Raw genomic sequence first — 16,595 nt, forward strand, 5'->3', positions numbered from 1 at the left:
TAATAAATAAGGCATAGGATCACACACTGAATGGCAAGTATAAATGCAACTGAACAGCTAACCATTCAGTGAACGTATTATCCATCCTGTGCACTGAATTATGCAGAAGGCTTTGGGGGGGAAATGGTTATCATAATGCATATGCACCAGGGGACCAAACTAAGGTTGCACATTTGGCATTTCCTAATTTTTTGTTATTGCATGACTTTGCAACAACATTGTTTTTATTTTTTTAAAATGAATGTAATACATATTTAATGTGAACCTGGGAGGAAAAAATACAAGAGTAAGTTTTGAGGACGAAGGGGAAAAAAAGACAATGTTTTTTGAGCTTTCCAAGAAAATAACTAAAAAGTGAAAATCAAATGTAAGGAATGCATGCTTTTGTATCATCATTAATTTTACAGGTTTTGTGGTTGATCTGGGAGCCTACCAGTAAAGCATGTGGAGAGGGAGGCAGGCAAGAAGATTAGAGTAATCATAAGACGTAAAAAAAAAACAAAAAAAAAACCCCAACCCCAAAGATGTATCATGCTTTTCCCCCAAAGTAAATATTTGTGATTTTCGCAACACACTCCAAGCAACTGCAGTGCAACCCATGACCTCCAGTTTAGAGCACTTCCACTAATAAATACGGAAGCTATTTAGTAACTTCTTAGAGAAGGTCACAGCTAGGCATGAGAACAATTTTTTAAAAAAAAACAAACTCCACTTCGTTTAGTGTTTTGCCAAACTTTGCAAATTTGTAACTTCTGAATACAATTCAATGCTGATCCTCCTGGAAGTACATCTAAGTATAATAAAATAGTACTGGCATCTGCAGTACTTGACATTTAAAAACCACATTTGGTCAAGCATTAAGACAGCGTGATCCAGCCTTTAAATACCTCAGTTTGGGAACTAAAGCAGCAGTTCCAAGCACTACCACTACTTAAGAAGATTATGCAGAAAACAGAGTGAAGCATATTTCAGTCAAGAACTGAGAGTATATCTGATTGCTAAGGAACAACATTAATGGATACCACAGAGAAGGTTACACAATAATTGGTGAGTGAAAGAAAACGCTATAATTTAAAACTTTTTGCTGTAATATATTCCAATACATTTGTATATGCTTTCTCCTGAAATATATTTGTTTAGCCTTAAATTAGCAACAAGAATCATATGTAAAATTTTATATTTAATTGCTTGTCCTATTAAAAGATCATTTTAATTTCACATCTTTTAAAAAATATATTTTGTACAATCCTACATTTGTTAATATACAAACATTTATAAGTATTAGTTAGATGTGTTTAAGAAAATGCTTTAAAATGATAAAGTGTGTACAAAAAGAAAAGGAGGACCTGTGGCAACTCAGAGACTAACAAATTTATTTGAGCATAAGCTTTCGTGAGCTACAGCTCACTTCATTGGATGCATTCAGTGGCATCCGATGAAGTGAGCTGTAGCTCACGAAAGCTTATGCTCAAATAAATTTGTTAGTCTCTAAGGTACTACAAGTCCTCCTTTTCTTTTTGCAGATACAGACTAACAGGGCTGCTACTCCAAAAATTGTGAACAGGAAACATTCACGTAGTATGCAAAGCTATTATAATATCAATAGTCATAGGATTGCAACTATAGTACAAAGAGCAAACAAAAAAAAACCAGGCTATCATCTCCCCTTCTATTAACAATGGTACTCATAATGGCACTCTAGAATAGCATACATCTATTCAGGTAAGGACTCATAGACCATTGTTTCAGAGTAGCAACCGTGTTAGTCTGTATCTGCAAAAAGAACAGGAGTACTTGTAGCACCTTTTCGTTTTGTGGCACCTTAGAGACTAACAAATTTATTAGAGCATAAGCTTTCGTGAGCTACAATCTACTTCATCGGATGCATAGAATGGAACATATAGTAAGAAGAAATCGATATACATACAGATAAGTTGGAAGTTGCCATACAAACTGTAAGAGGCTAATTAGTTAAGATGAGCTATTATCAGCAGGAGAAAAAACTTTTGTAGTGATAATCAAGATGGCCCATTTAGACAGTTGACAAGAAGGTGGGAGGATACTTAACTTAAGGAAATAGATTCAATATGTGTAATGACCCAGCCACTCCCAGTCTCTAGTCAAACCCAAGTTAATGGTATCTAGTTTGCAAATTAATTCAAGTTCAGCAGTTTCTCTTTGGAGTCTGTTTTTGTGATCATCTAGTCTTACCTCCTACAGATATACAGGTAAGGACTTTTCCATCTTTATATGTAGTTTTAAGATTTATTTCCTAAAGTGTAGGTTTTTGTTTGTGGTGTTTTTTCCCTTTTCTTCTTTTAAGCAGTGCTTCCCACCACCCCTGCCCCAGATTTTCATTTAGTTTTCTGTGATCAATAGAACATAAATATTAAAAATTAAGGATGGTTGCCATTGTCTGATGCTTTTAATATTAAGTCAAGGAGTTTTATGAAAATAGTTAGATGTATTATTCAACACACATGAAATTATAAAAAGGAATATTTTTAATTCCTTCTCATCTGTAATTTTTTAAAAAATACCTCTTGCATCCTCAAATATTCGCTTTCAAGGACAATAAAAATGTTAATGCATACAAAGTATTTTACATGGCTTAAAGGAACCAAAATTTTGATATGGCTGATATTTCTAAAAGCCAAATATCTCTCTTTAATCTTCTGATGTTGAGGGTCAGGATCATCATGTACACACTACATGCCCGTGTCAACTTTTCCCCTTACTCCTCCTACTTTCCAATTAATGAAATACCTTGTGGCTGACTGCATAAGGGAGTTTTTTAAAGCTTAATTCATATATTGGAAATAAGTCCAATATTTAGGCTAGATGCTACAAAGAGCTCTACATGCAAACAAAGTGCCACTGACTTCAGTGGGTCTCCCTGCAAGTACAGGAGTTTGCACAGATCCACAAATAAGCATTTATGATTAAAGGGCTAGATTTAATTACTTTAGAGCCTAATATAAAATTCAGAAACAAGAACAAAACTAACTCTCCAGAAAGAAAATGGTAAAAATATATACTGATCTAGAGATCAGTAAAATAAGACAATGTTACACTTTGAGGGGGAAAAGCAAGGATGGATACTGATTGGGAATCTTGGACAGTAAGAACAAATGAACTGGGTGCTGCAGTGAGCAAAAAAAAACTTTACCCTTTAGGTGTCCTCCATCCCCAACTACATGAGCTTTGTGCTAGGTTCCAGTGAATTTGGTATTCTACCTTTAAGGAGAAAATGAACTGTATCTACTGCAATTGATTTCTATACCCTGCTGCTTTTCCCTTCAGAGTATAAGAAACCACTCACAAATGCCAATAAAGTATCTGTTATGACCTAAATTAATGTAATAAGTGTGGTCTGTAAAGTGTCCATTATAAAAACCAACCACACTAAATATGCCTACTGTAAAAGGCATGCTTTCTATTGCCAAGTAAATTTTAAAGAGAGTCATCTTTGTAATTCTACGCATTACCCAGACAAACAATAAGACGTCAAGTTTTGTTTTTGTCACATCTATTTATCTTCCCTGGAGGGAGAGTCAAAGAGAGGGAGACATACATACACACTGGGAATGTGGCTGTTTATACAAATGCTGATTACATGTATAATGGTGGGCCAAATTCCATGCTAATTTACACTGTTAAGAAGTCAGTGAAGGTCCCTGATCTTAAATTAGTGCAGAATTTGGCCCTATCTGACTGCAGCAAGCTCTGATCCATCTACAGTGTAAAGTACTTTACAATGGTGCTGCATCCTATCAACTTCTACTTTACAGTAGTAGTCATAGGGAACAGAGTAAGGAAACATGTAGCAGTATCAATAAGGAAAACTAAGGAGATTGACTAGCTCAGTGTCTTATCCTTCTGTACCTCAAGTCCTTTTCCCTCAGAAGGTATAATCTCCATTACCTATGATCAACACCAGCACATGCCAATGTATTAAAAAGAAAGTATGGACACTTAACACAAACTATTGTATTAACAATTTTACTTGATTACTTAAAGCCTGGAAGTGCTGAACACACAACTCCAGTTGAAATCCATGGGAGCTGCAGGTGCTCAGCACCTCTGAAAATCATGCAAGCAATCTAATTAAATTTCCTGTATTCTTCCAAGCCATCATCAGTTGTTTGATCTAGCAGGACATAAAAATGACTATATACAGCATCACTAACTTGACTGAATAGCTAAGGTAGCAACATTGGGGGTAAGGGGAGGAAAACAGAACAAAACCTCAGTCCACATTTTGCCTGAGAATTGCACCAGAGTTAAAGTAGGCAAGGAGACATGCCCACACTAGCTTTAATCTAACTAGCGTAGGTAATAATAGCAATGAAGTTGTTGCAGAACAGGCTAGCCACCTCAGTAGAAGGCCACTAGGGACTCTTGGTACATATTTAGGCAGCTGACCCATGCCAGGGTCCATGTCACCACATCTTCACTGCTAGAATTAAAGCTAGCGTGGGTAGGTGTATCCACACTGCAATTACACCTTAATTTGTGGTATAAACATATACTTGGACACACAGATATTTTAAACCTGTCTGGAAATTGGCATTCACTTACAACCCTGACAAAAGTGAATCCCAGGGCTATAGATATTTACTGTTGGGCATAGTGCCTACTTATGTGAGAGGTTAATGGGACTACTCAAAGGAGTAGTCCTTCCAAAACTGAGCTGTAAGGTCTGGCCCGTACTGCCTCTAATTTATATTCGCAAATCACCAGCTGCAGGGAAGGGCACTATCCCTGGTGGTAAGCGTTTGCAGAAACCGTGACCAAGCTTGTAAATTCAGTACCTCACCCATACAAGGAATCAAAAACACACACATTTGATAGTGGTTTAGTGACACAGGCCAAGGATCAAATGAGTCACGGAGAATGAACTACCTTCTCACACTTAAGTGGTCCCTCCTGAAAACGATAGCCAGATAACATAGAAAAGTGAAGAATTAAAATCTTCGAATGGTATCTCCATGTTTGTCAATCAGCAGTATTTTTTTTAAAAGAGATTTTGCGTTGAACATGTTTATGTACTTGCTACAGTCTCTCAATAATATTTTCTACCACTTATGGAGAGAAAAAACTTATTTTGACTTTTCTGGCATCCTGTACTTTGATTGACTGATTATTCCCCATTTTCCCTTTTTATGGCCTTGAAATTTGTGACAGCCAAGTGGAATGACCAGCTAATACAAACACAGAATATTTTAAATGGTTGAAGTAATACATAGTATTATTTTATACATTCTTTCACCCTCCTTGGTATTAAAATACAGATGTTGCCTTGTGGCAAAAGTTGTAATGAGATCAGAAAAAACAATATGAATTTATTCTCTTAGCAAAGGGAATAGCAAGAAATTACTGATCACTAACACATATAGTACTTTTGACTTGTATGAAATATGAAAAAGCACACCTGACAGAGGAAGCTGAGCAAGATCTGATGATCTGAGGCCCACAATTTCAAATAAAATAATTATTTTCTATACTACAGGAGTGCCTAATGGATCCCAATCAACAATTGGGTCTCTAGAATACTGGGTATTGTAAAAACATGTACCAAGACATGGTCCATGCCCCACAGAGCTTGCAATCTAAGTATAAGATGAGAGGCAACAGGGCGATACAATGAAAGATGGAGGGAACACAAGGGCTTAATGAGACTATTAGGAAAAGTGTGATAAGCAGTGGTCACCAGCTGCCTAGCCATTTACAAATGCTTACAAATTGATGAACAAAACCTGTTGCTGACACACAAAATTAATACTAGTCTATTACATTAAAGAATAACATGACCAGGCTAATCCTTATTAACTGAAGGAAAAGTTTTTTTTACACTACACGGTTCACTTACCAGGTGTAAACCAGATTTTTAATATCACTGCCCTTGGACAGCAGTCATCAGGGTGCAAGGTGTTTTATGTGTTTGATTATGAAAATAAGAAACTAGTGTAAACACGAACTGTAAATGGTTATTCCATTATTGAATTCGTCCTTAGGGAAGCAGGACCAAACTATGCACAGTTGAAGAATTTGGAGAGATTTTTATGCTAAGTTACAGTAAATCTTCATTGATCATTACCAGCCCTAGCTAGTGTAATATATGCACAGTATGCACAGGGTATGTCTACACTGCACACCACTGGTGGCGGTGTGTAGGCTACGTGTAACCATATGCTGCAGGCTGCATCCACGCTGCAGTGCAAGCTACACGTGACAGTGAAAGACTCTGGCAGTAGAGAAAGACTCCAGTGGTGGGGAGCCAGCAGGACACTCCACTACTAGAAACAGCAGTGTAGATGGGGGAGGCACTGCGTGGGCCTGTAGAGAGCTGTATATGGGACATACCCTAAGACTTCAAGCGTGTCTTTACTCACCTAAGCAGTGCCTCACCATCTACACTGCTACTTATACCCGTACTGGGGGAAGAGGGCTGTGCAGTGCATGTATTCTACTTGCCAACATAAGGGAACATCGGCACCGCACACTCCTGAAGAGAAGCATGGCTAAAAATGGTGTATCAGCATGCTGATGAAATAACTGTACATCTATGAAACTGTAAAACTAATGAGTTATGATAAAACCATAATGAAGCTATGGTGGATCTTAAATTTTTAGCATATCATGATAAGGAGTTAGAAAATTCAGAGACGAGGAAAGAGCTAGGTTTACTTAATATAATGTTGTTGGAGATTGGGGTTTTAATGAGCCAAGGGGATATTGTAGACCTTCTCTACTTTAAGAAAACAACATATTACTGAATGTTTTTCATCAATAGGTCCTCTCTGATCCTTTACCCTCAAAGGCCATGTCCACACTAGGGGAAAAGGTGCAGTTCTAAACATGATAGCTAACATGTTAACACACATTAAAATCCTACTGTAGACAATGCAGTTGTGCTTTTAACTCAAGTTAGTCAGTCAAGGTAAACCATGCTTTTTCTGTAACTATGTTGGATCTATTTTGTCTCATGTATTTTGTTCCTAAAATCTCATGCTTCAACACTTCAGCTGGTTGCTTGTAGGGGTCAGGAAGAACTCTTCCACTGAAATGTATTCTTTGGGGGTAGGGGGGATGGAGAGAGTGTCTCCTTTGTCTGAAGCTTCAGAGATGGCCACAACTGGAGATGAGACACTGGTCAGGGTACACCAGTGCTCTGAGGTGGTACAGAGAATTTTCTCTCACACAGGTACTTGGCAGCCTGGTCTTTGCTCACATACGCAGGGTCTAACTGATAGCCGTAGATCAGATTGACAGTGATATGGGTGGGGGAGGGTTCACCTTCTTCTACAGGTGTGGGGCATGGGGTCACTTGCCAGAGAACATCTGGGTATATTCCACTTCATCAATTCCCTGCCATTCCAGGGGCTTCTGGCACTGGTGAACCTCAGTCCTTCCTATTTTCTGCCTGTGGCACATAATAGTTTAATCTCCTATGGTCTGTAACACTTTGGTCTAATTTCACTTGCTGAGTTCAGTGTGCGGATGTGGGGTGCTGTTGGTGGCCTGTAATATACAGGAGGTCAGACCAAATGATCTGGTGGTCCTTTCTGGCCTTAAACCATTTTCAATACCAAATGAGGCAGGTCAGGGAGAACACACTGCTAAATATTCAGAATAGTTCGTTTTTCTCCTGTAGGCAGGTCCATAAAGAACTGGCTAGTATGTATGCGTACCATGGCTCTCTGCTAAAGGGAATCAGAACCACTCAGCTGCTAAAGGCCTTAGACTGGCAGGCGACTAAAGGGTAGTCTCATTTAGCTGAAGCGGTCAGGGCCTGGATTTTCAGGACAGGATGATCTCAGCTCTATCCCCAGGCACTCAAGCACCCAAGGTTGGCTGAGGTCTGCACATACTCCAGGGCACCTCCTATGTTCCATACTATGATACAAAATGGATTTTAAAATTAGCTATACCTCAAAATATGGATTCCAGCATAATTTGTAACTGCGGTATAATGTTTATGGCTTTTTTTAAAAAAAACTCTACTTCCTTTGTATCTAAGTTCTCATGACATCAAAGCACTCAAATTTAACATTCGGCATGGTCTTGCCACCCTGGGTAGACATGTTTTCCCATGCAGAGAGGATTCCACCACCACCAACTATTGCCAACAATTCTTGCACCCATGAATTGTATAGCCTATTCACTGATCAAGCAGCTGCACTAGTTTCCAAAAATAGCCTGCTAACGTCTTCTGTAGCTATAGAGCAGCCATTTGCAGCAGGATGAGAAAAGGAATGCTTAAAAATCAGGGAAGAGTGCAGAAAAAAAAAATTAGTTTTTCATCTCACATATAGAAGTCAAAGGTTATGTTACTTGCCTGACTGTTTGCACAAATCTTGTTTGGTACTCAGTAAAAAGGAGGTTATGAACTATATGTTTAGACTTCTGAATTTGACAGACAAGTTGTATGTGTCTCAATGGTTTTGGTATCCCTGTTTGGTGGGGATAAGGCGTTTAAATATAGAAGGAATACAAACATTTTAATCATGTAGCTGCATAAAACTTTCCTTTCACATTTTTGGCAAGACTATAAAATGAACTGGCAGCCCAAAAAGAAGTGGGTATTTATATGCTTGACCAAATCAAACTTTTGTGAACTCAGCTTGTCAATTTTGCTTTCTTTGTACAACCAACTAATGTATGTGCATGATATACAAACTACATCACGTTATGTGGAATATGCATTTAAAACAAGCATGTAATCTTTACATGAGAAATTAGAACACACCATTTTAATATGTATATGAGCAAATGCCAGGACAGAAATTGCATGATAGCTGTAATATATGAAATATGGTGCTTATTAACAATAGCATAGATTCAGACAAAGGCCAGAATCTTGGCATAGTTTAGCCCTAAACATTTAGAGCATGTCAGACGGCAGATGGAGTTTCTGTGTTTCATACAGGTTGAGTATCTACAACAGCAAACCAGTCAGATAACCACAAACTCTTGATAAGGGGTGAAGTAATTTCCTCTTTTACCATTTTGTTCCATTTTATACGCTTTCCACTTATGTGTAACAGAGACAGAGTAGATCATGCTAGATTATGTCATACAGTATCAAGGTATAATCTTATTAGATAAATTTAAAAGTGTATTAATTAAGGTTTAAGAAATATCAGAAAATTAAACCCATCTAAAAGCATTCTCTTAATAGACGCTTTCAGTTTGAGAATGTCTCATTGCCTAGGCAACCTGACCACAAAGTATTATACAGTTCAGGAGATGCTGTCTATTTTAAATAGAAATAAATATTTATCATATTAATCTAACAGACGTATATCTAACAAACTGTTTGTTTTGTACTAAATAAACTGATACATTTAAATGGTACATTGAGAAGTCAATATGAAGTTAAATCTTTTAAAGCCTAAATGATCATAAGGCCTGATTATCTGTGTGGCAGTTGCACAGAGTTTCACATATGAACTGATCCTACTTGGATCTATGTTTAAAGATCCATAGTTCCATGTTGATACCAAAACCACCACCCAGACTAATGTAGAACAAGGATAAAAGTTTGTCTTTGTAACAAGACTGTAATGAGACCTTGAATTAATTGAACTCATTTATTTATCTCTTGAAAATTGTAACATCCCATGTTGAGCTCAATTTTCAGCGTTGTGAATGCTATCATCTGATCATCTTTATTTTGCTTTTCATAATTTCTCATTTGTTTTCAAAGCTATTTTGGTTAATAAAACTCAAATTCATAATAGTTGTATAGTCTGTACTTTATGTAAGGAACACAAATCCAAAGAACCAAGAAAAAGCTAGTAAAGGTAACTGGTTAATTAAATTTGCTAACCAATGTGTGTATTATAATCTTTCTCACACAACAAATTTACTAGCAAGGAAAGACACTATTTTCCTACCTTCAGTTGGCTTTATATCACCCTCACCTACAACATAACTGGCAAAGACAGATCCCTCAACCACACACAAAATCAAATGGCAGACAGCATAAGTTTCCCAATGAACCACTATCTTGGATAAGAAAAAAACCACACATATAGGTGTCAATTCTAAGCTTAGTACAGGCTGTTTCTACCTAAATATAAGATAAAAATTAAAACCCCAATCAATACTGGAACTAAGATATTCCTGTTGCGGCGGTGTGAGGGACAGCTATTGAAGGACTGCGCATCCCCTGCATGTGGTGGGGCTGGGCTCTGTGCCACCTTCACATGAGCCACCACAGAGCAGTAGTGTATCCAACGGAAACTGGGAGGACATGGCCAATGGCTTTGTGGTTCCAGAGGTTCAGTTGCCACAAACTTCCCCATAGAGAGGAGGGGAGCAGCAGCAGCTGCACAGAGGCATATCTATTTTTTGTCAGAACATAGGAGGGTAGAAAATGATGAATTACTTGAGAGAAAATGAGGAGTTATTTAGTGGAGCAGCTATGGTGCTGAGGCCATTACATTAGGACCTTTTATACTGGATCACTACATAAGATATTGCTTTTTAATTTTATTTTTGAAGAGTGGTGGTGGCATGCATCAAGTCACAGAAACTTGCTACACACGTTAGCCAGCCTAAAAATGATATATTTGAAGCACCGTCCAGACAGCTGTGAATGCAGATGCACATTTATAAACAATAAAGATGTACAGTACAGAATTCTAGCATCATCTTCAGAGGATACCCAAACCAAATGTTCAATATATGATCACAGTGATTAGTGAAAAGCAAGACACAGCCTTGGCAACAAGAACTACACAGGCTGTTTTAAGAACTTCTGGTCAAGGACAACAGTTTCCAATACCAATGAGCAAAAAAGGATAAAGTCTGTTTAGGCATTATAGCTCTCACATGAGGATAGAAACAGGGTACCAACTAAGTGGATTTTCTAATGCACTATTAAAAAAGGATAATTAATATAACAGTTTTAGTGTTAAGTGTTCTACATTTGTGATCGAGCTTTTAAAATCTGACATTAGCTGAAGAGTTTTTTGTTTGTTTTTTTTTTTAAAGAAGGAGAGGGATGAGCTGCTAGTGCTATATGCTGGGGCCAGGAAACTTACAGGACTCCAGCCCAGCTCGTCCCTCCCCTCCCCGAAAATGTAGTGAGCTCTTACCTCATGTTGTGTCCACACAGAAGGATATGGGACTCTGGGGCTATATACACAACACCCCCTCACAACAGCTGCTCCAATAACTCCCTGGCTTTCCAATGTAGCACGGACCTGGCTCTTAGAATGTTCATAGTTAGTTATTCTGAGGCACTACCAAAATTTTCCTGAGGAACGTAAGCCAAAGCAGGGAAATGACTGTTTATCAACTTATAATTCAGTTAAACCTGAATGGAATTTCACACGATGTGCAAAACAGAAGTCTCTAGCCCTGGGCCTTTGTCTCTGCCAAATTTTAAAGGCCTGCTACAAACAATGGAAGTGTTAGAGCTTCTCAATAAAAGATCTCCACAATCTTTTATAATGTTAAATATTAGGCAAATTAAATACGGGGGTTACTGTCAGCTCCCCCTATAATACCCTTTAAGGAGATATGTAACCATTGACACACAACTAAACTGTATGTTTTTCATTTTATGTACAGATTACCCAAGAAAGGAAAAGTCCCTGTCCCTTGGGATGCAAAACTCTCTTAGAACACTGACACCTCAGTAAATAACCACTGCAACTTATCAAATCAGAAGAAAACAGGTAAGGATATGCCACTGGTTTCAGCTGACTTACAGATTCTGTCCTGTGTGTGATTTCAATCACTCACTAGATATAGCCAGCTTGTATAGGCTAGATAATATATTTATGAACTATATAACTGTTAAAAGGAAACTGAACTAAGCACAATTTGGAAGTGTAATCTTTCTCTAAGGAATCCTCTGTCTTGGACTTAAGCGAGAGACAAAATACAAAGCTCTTCTATACCCACCTCTTTGTGCCAACACCATCGAGACAACCCTCCAGAGTGTGCGGCATCTGCGCAAGGACCATCACCTGAACTTGCCCAAACTCTTTACTAGATACAGAACCACTAGCCATTAGCAAAATTCTTGCGCATATAGCTCATTTTCTATGTAGCACCCAAATATTTCCAAGGCACTTGACAAACATGACAGCTCCCTGCTTAGAAGAGTTTACAGTCTAAACAGAAAAAATACAGTACAAACAAGGGTTTAGGGAAGAGGACAGTACCCAAGGACTACAGTTTTCAAACACAGATGCCTTAATACCTAAATAAAAGTGGTCTGATTTTCAGAGATATTGAGCATATGCAACTCCCATCAATTTAAAATGAGCCTACAAATAAGGCAATGTTTAGGTGCTTAAATAGGAATTTAGGTATCTAGCTTTAGCCATTTCAGTTGGGGAAATTGTAGCAATTTTTTTTTAATCTTCCTATATTTGATAATTCCTTCCCAAGCTCTAGGTGAATTAACCTTATGACCCTTTAATGATCCTCCCCATCTATTAACATTGTGACTATAGTCTAACAGCCCTACACCTTTCTCTCTCTCACACACACACACACACACACCCCTCTTTTCCCAACTAAAATTGACAGCTAGAGTTTAAAGTTGTTTTCAGTTGGATGTGTGTCTACTAGGAAAAGATTTAACTGTGGGCCTCTGAACCTATCACTGGGAGAATCTGGGACCCGTGATATACCATATGCCATCCTATTCCAAGTTAAAGGTGACTGACTTAAAACCTGACAATCTCTCTGTAAACCGGATGTTTCAAATACAGTATGCAAAAAGTGACCCAACTGTGCAGTCCTATTTCTAAGAAAATTTCCCATGTTGTGTATTTAAAATGACCATAAGCTTGTGTCTGAGTTCCAGCCTCCCACGCACAGGAATCCCATGGATCTGCTATTCTTAACTTTTGGTTCACTTGTGACCATTGCAAAACAAACTTATGGCAACAAGCAAAAGCTTTACTTTCAAAGGGACACCAGAGAGCTTTGTTTTCTCAGTTGTGCTTAAAGTTTTAGTTTGCCAAATACAGCAGCAATATACAGTATTGGTTACTCAGTTCCCAACAAGGACAATAGACCCACATAAACCTTCTGTCAAAGGAGAGCAGGCAGCAGATGTGATTTCCTGGAGCCCATGAAGAAATGATCTATGTTTTAATTTGGGGAGCCTTAGAAGACACTTCTAGCTTACACCTTATGCTAGTGTACAAACGTATCTTTATAATCAAGCCACTAACAACTAAGATAGAGCAAGCTGTGCTAGTTGCACTTAAGGCTTTCCTTCAACAGAACGTAAGGAATGCTGGCATTATGCCTCTTGTTTACAAGTGCAATATACAGAATATAAAATTTGCTGAAGCAACATTTCTCTCCCTCACACATTCTAATAACATACAGGATATCTATAGTATACCAGCCTTAGAATTCAGAACTCCAGACCTTTGTAACTGCATATATCTGCACTCATTAAACCACATATACTATGCTCCAAATCCTGTTCCCAGTACCTAGCCCAAGGAACTGGAGTTGGTATCTCCATGGGGCCATGACAGGAAGAAAGCCTACTCCCCAAGTAATATAGTATCAACTGAGTGACTGTCCAGCTGCTACTCCAGCCTCAGGACTGGAGCAGCCCCTACGGCCCTCGTGAGCAATGGATCTGGGCAGGAATATATTCACCAATCTTGCCCCCACTAGCATCAATCTTGTCTCCACTACATAACAAAAAACAGACCTACTCTAAACACCTACTCTAAAGACCTACTCTAAACACCTGAAATCATGCCTTACATATTACTCCTGCAGAACAGAACTTCATAGATTCTGCTGTGTCTGGAACCATCCATGCTTAGAGGGTGCAACTTTGTAGTACACTGAAGGGGAAAAAAGTGAAATATTTCAGTGTTTTAAAAATATAATAATTTTGTTAAAGTGAAAATGCAACATGCACTTGAGGTGCTGGGAAATCAGTGGTGCTGAAAATTCAAAAAAAAAAAAACAAAACCTTCTGTTCCACCTTTTCTTCTAACATAAGTAATGTTGTAGGTAGGCTTTTCTTCCAGTAGACACCCAAAATTTAGATCACTAAGTGAATGATCACCCTGGTATTTTAACTAGACCATCCCACAATTTTCCCCACTTTTTTTGCAATAAGCCTGTCTCGCAGAAAGACATCAAGGACTTAGAGAATCTATTGTTTTCTTATTTAAAACAATACTATTCCCTCATAGAGCTAAAAGAGTGAACCAACACCAGTGATTAGACATTTATACTAAGCACATTTATTGGAAATGATATTTACTTCAGTTCCTGAAAAGCATCCTGATGATACAGCAAAGGACATCAATGTTAATTTTATAATAATGGAAACAACTTCAACATGAAAACATCCAATTTATCTTGCTGGTAAAAACTGTTTTCCCTCTGCTTTCAGGAACACAGACTAAAATATTCTAAGATGTCCAACTCAAGCGTAAACACTTCAGGAAACAACTGTACTTACAACTCAACAGTAACTACTCATGTCATTCCACTGGCTTATGGATTCATTTTCATAGGAGGAATCCTGCTAAACGGTGTAGCAGCATGGATTTTCCTACATGTTCCTAGCAAGAAAAGCTTTGTCGTTTATCTCAAGAACATTGTTGCTGCTGACCTTCTTATGAGCCTGACTTTCCCCTTCAAAATTCTTAGTGATGCGGAAATTGGGCCTTGGCAGCTCAACGTTATTGTCTGCCGATATTCTGCTGTTATTTTTTACCTAAATATGTATGTTGGAATAACATTTTTTGGCCTCATAGGGTTTGACAGATACTACAAAATTGTAAAGCCTATGCTTACCTCCTTTGTTCACACAGTTAATTACAGCAAGATTATCTCTGTAGTCATATGGGCATTGCTCATGTTTTTATCACTGCCAAATATTATTTTAACTAACCAAAGTGCTACAGAGAAGAATTCCAAAAAGTGTGTAAATCTTAAAAGTGAGCTTGGACTACAATGGCATAAGGCTTCAAGCTATATTTGCCTAGGAATTTTCTGGACTGTGTTTCTTCTGTTAATCATTTTTTACAGTGCAATATCAAGAAAAATATATAGTTCCTACAGAAAGTTCAGGAGAAATTCAACAGTAACTAGGGAAAAAATCAATCGCAATATATTCAGCATCATGTTTGTATTTATCATTTGTTTTGTGCCATATCATCTTTGCAGACTTCCATACACATTAAGTCAAACTGGGTCTCAGTTCTCCTGTCAGTCAAGCAAAAATCTGTTCTATGCAAAAGAATTTACTCTGTTACTGTCCGCTGCAAATGTGTGCCTTGACCCCATTATTTATTTCTTTCTCTGCAAGCCCTTTAGAGAAAAGTTATACCAACAACTGCATCTCAAGCTGACAACTTCGGCTGAAATAGAAAACTCTAGATCCAGAAGGTCAAACACTACATGAAAGCGTAATTATTTCATAAATTCACATATCCCTTATAAGATACAGTATGGAAAATTATTCCAGATTGCAAAGCAGTTAACAAAGGAATTGGACAAACGAAGAGCATGTGCAACAATAAACACAAGGTGTCAATTTAAAAAGCATTTCAGCTGTTCGTTTTCCATATTTAAAAGCATTACCACACACTGTACTATGCACTACTTCCAGATTACGTCAAACTATAACTTCTTATAATGGAATATATTAGATGTCTGAGGCCTAGGACAGGCAGGAGAATGACTGCATTAGAAAGCTGGATATCCAGGCCAGGGTTCTATGTGAGTGGCAAGGATTAACCAGCAGAACTATGCAACAGCTGCAACCCACTGGCCTCCATAAGCCAACCTGGAGCACATAAGAAGTGAAAGCTAGCAACAAGGGCTTGGGAGTGACTGAATAGCAAAGCTGCGCAAAAAATTTTGGACAAATAGCTTATTCAACAAAAAAATGCAGTTTCAGTTGGCTTCCAACTAGTCGTGAATTTGACATAAATAGTTTCGGGCATTCACAAAGCGGCCAGAGGAAGGAGGAGGAGAAAGATGAGGAGGTAGTGACGCTCCTGCTGCTGGTGACGCTATCACCCACTCGTAACCTTTAGCCCAGTGGCTAGGGCACTCATCTTGAATGTGGTAGATCCAGGTTCAAATTCTCACTATGGAACAGACTTTTTGATTCAAGAATTTCAACCCAAACTGATTTTTCCCCCTATTTTTTGCAACTGATGTTGAATTTAAAAAAAAATCCGTTATTTGCCCAGCTCAGGGATGGAGGAGATCTTCTACCTCAGCAGCAGACTGTTTTGGAGTGGCTGGTAGAGACCAAGTCAGAGTACTCAGTCCCTGAAGGGAAGAGAGAGAGCCCTATATTAATCTCCAGCAAAATGAAGAGCTGAGATGACTGATTCTGGAGACAGTTCCACCCAGCCAACTGTAAGGACAGTTGAAGGATGATAGGAAAGAATAAAGGCGTAACATAGCTCAGATCCTCAAGGCTCTGCATAGAGCTTGGGGAATCCTAGAATGATTTGGCGACGGGAGGTAATTTTATAGTTCATGAAAATCTATTTGAAACCTTTATCTAATTTAAGAGCAACAAAACTATAGGAATCTGTAAGAGTGATTCTCACAACCTACAG

General features: G+C 38.2%; 2 protein-coding genes across 2 annotated transcripts in view; one reads left to right on the forward strand and one right to left on the reverse strand.

Annotated features, from left to right (window-relative positions):
* MED12L (mediator complex subunit 12L) overlaps positions 1 to 16,595 on the reverse strand; it is a 326,616-nt gene that overhangs the window by 193,402 nt on the left and 116,619 nt on the right. The gene's annotated exons all lie outside the window — the stretch shown is intronic.
* P2RY14 (purinergic receptor P2Y14) lies at positions 946 to 15,805 on the forward strand. The gene is made up of 3 exons (XM_077826180.1): positions 946 to 1,047; positions 11,587 to 11,693; positions 14,405 to 15,805. Exon 3 carries the CDS (start codon positions 14,429 to 14,431, stop codon positions 15,419 to 15,421), a length of 993 nt encoding a protein of 330 aa, XP_077682306.1. The 5' UTR covers positions 946 to 1,047; positions 11,587 to 11,693; positions 14,405 to 14,428; the 3' UTR covers positions 15,422 to 15,805.

The sequence above is a fragment of the Eretmochelys imbricata genome, chromosome 9, assembly GCF_965152235.1.
Source record: "Eretmochelys imbricata isolate rEreImb1 chromosome 9, rEreImb1.hap1, whole genome shotgun sequence".
In the NCBI taxonomy this organism is placed as follows: Eukaryota; Metazoa; Chordata; order Testudines; family Cheloniidae; genus Eretmochelys; species Eretmochelys imbricata.

Excerpts from the sequence above, each read along its gene's own strand:
- P2RY14 (XM_077826180.1), top strand. The coding sequence starts at position 14,429 with ATGTCCAACTCAAGCGTAAACACTTCAGGAAACAACTGTACTTACAAC.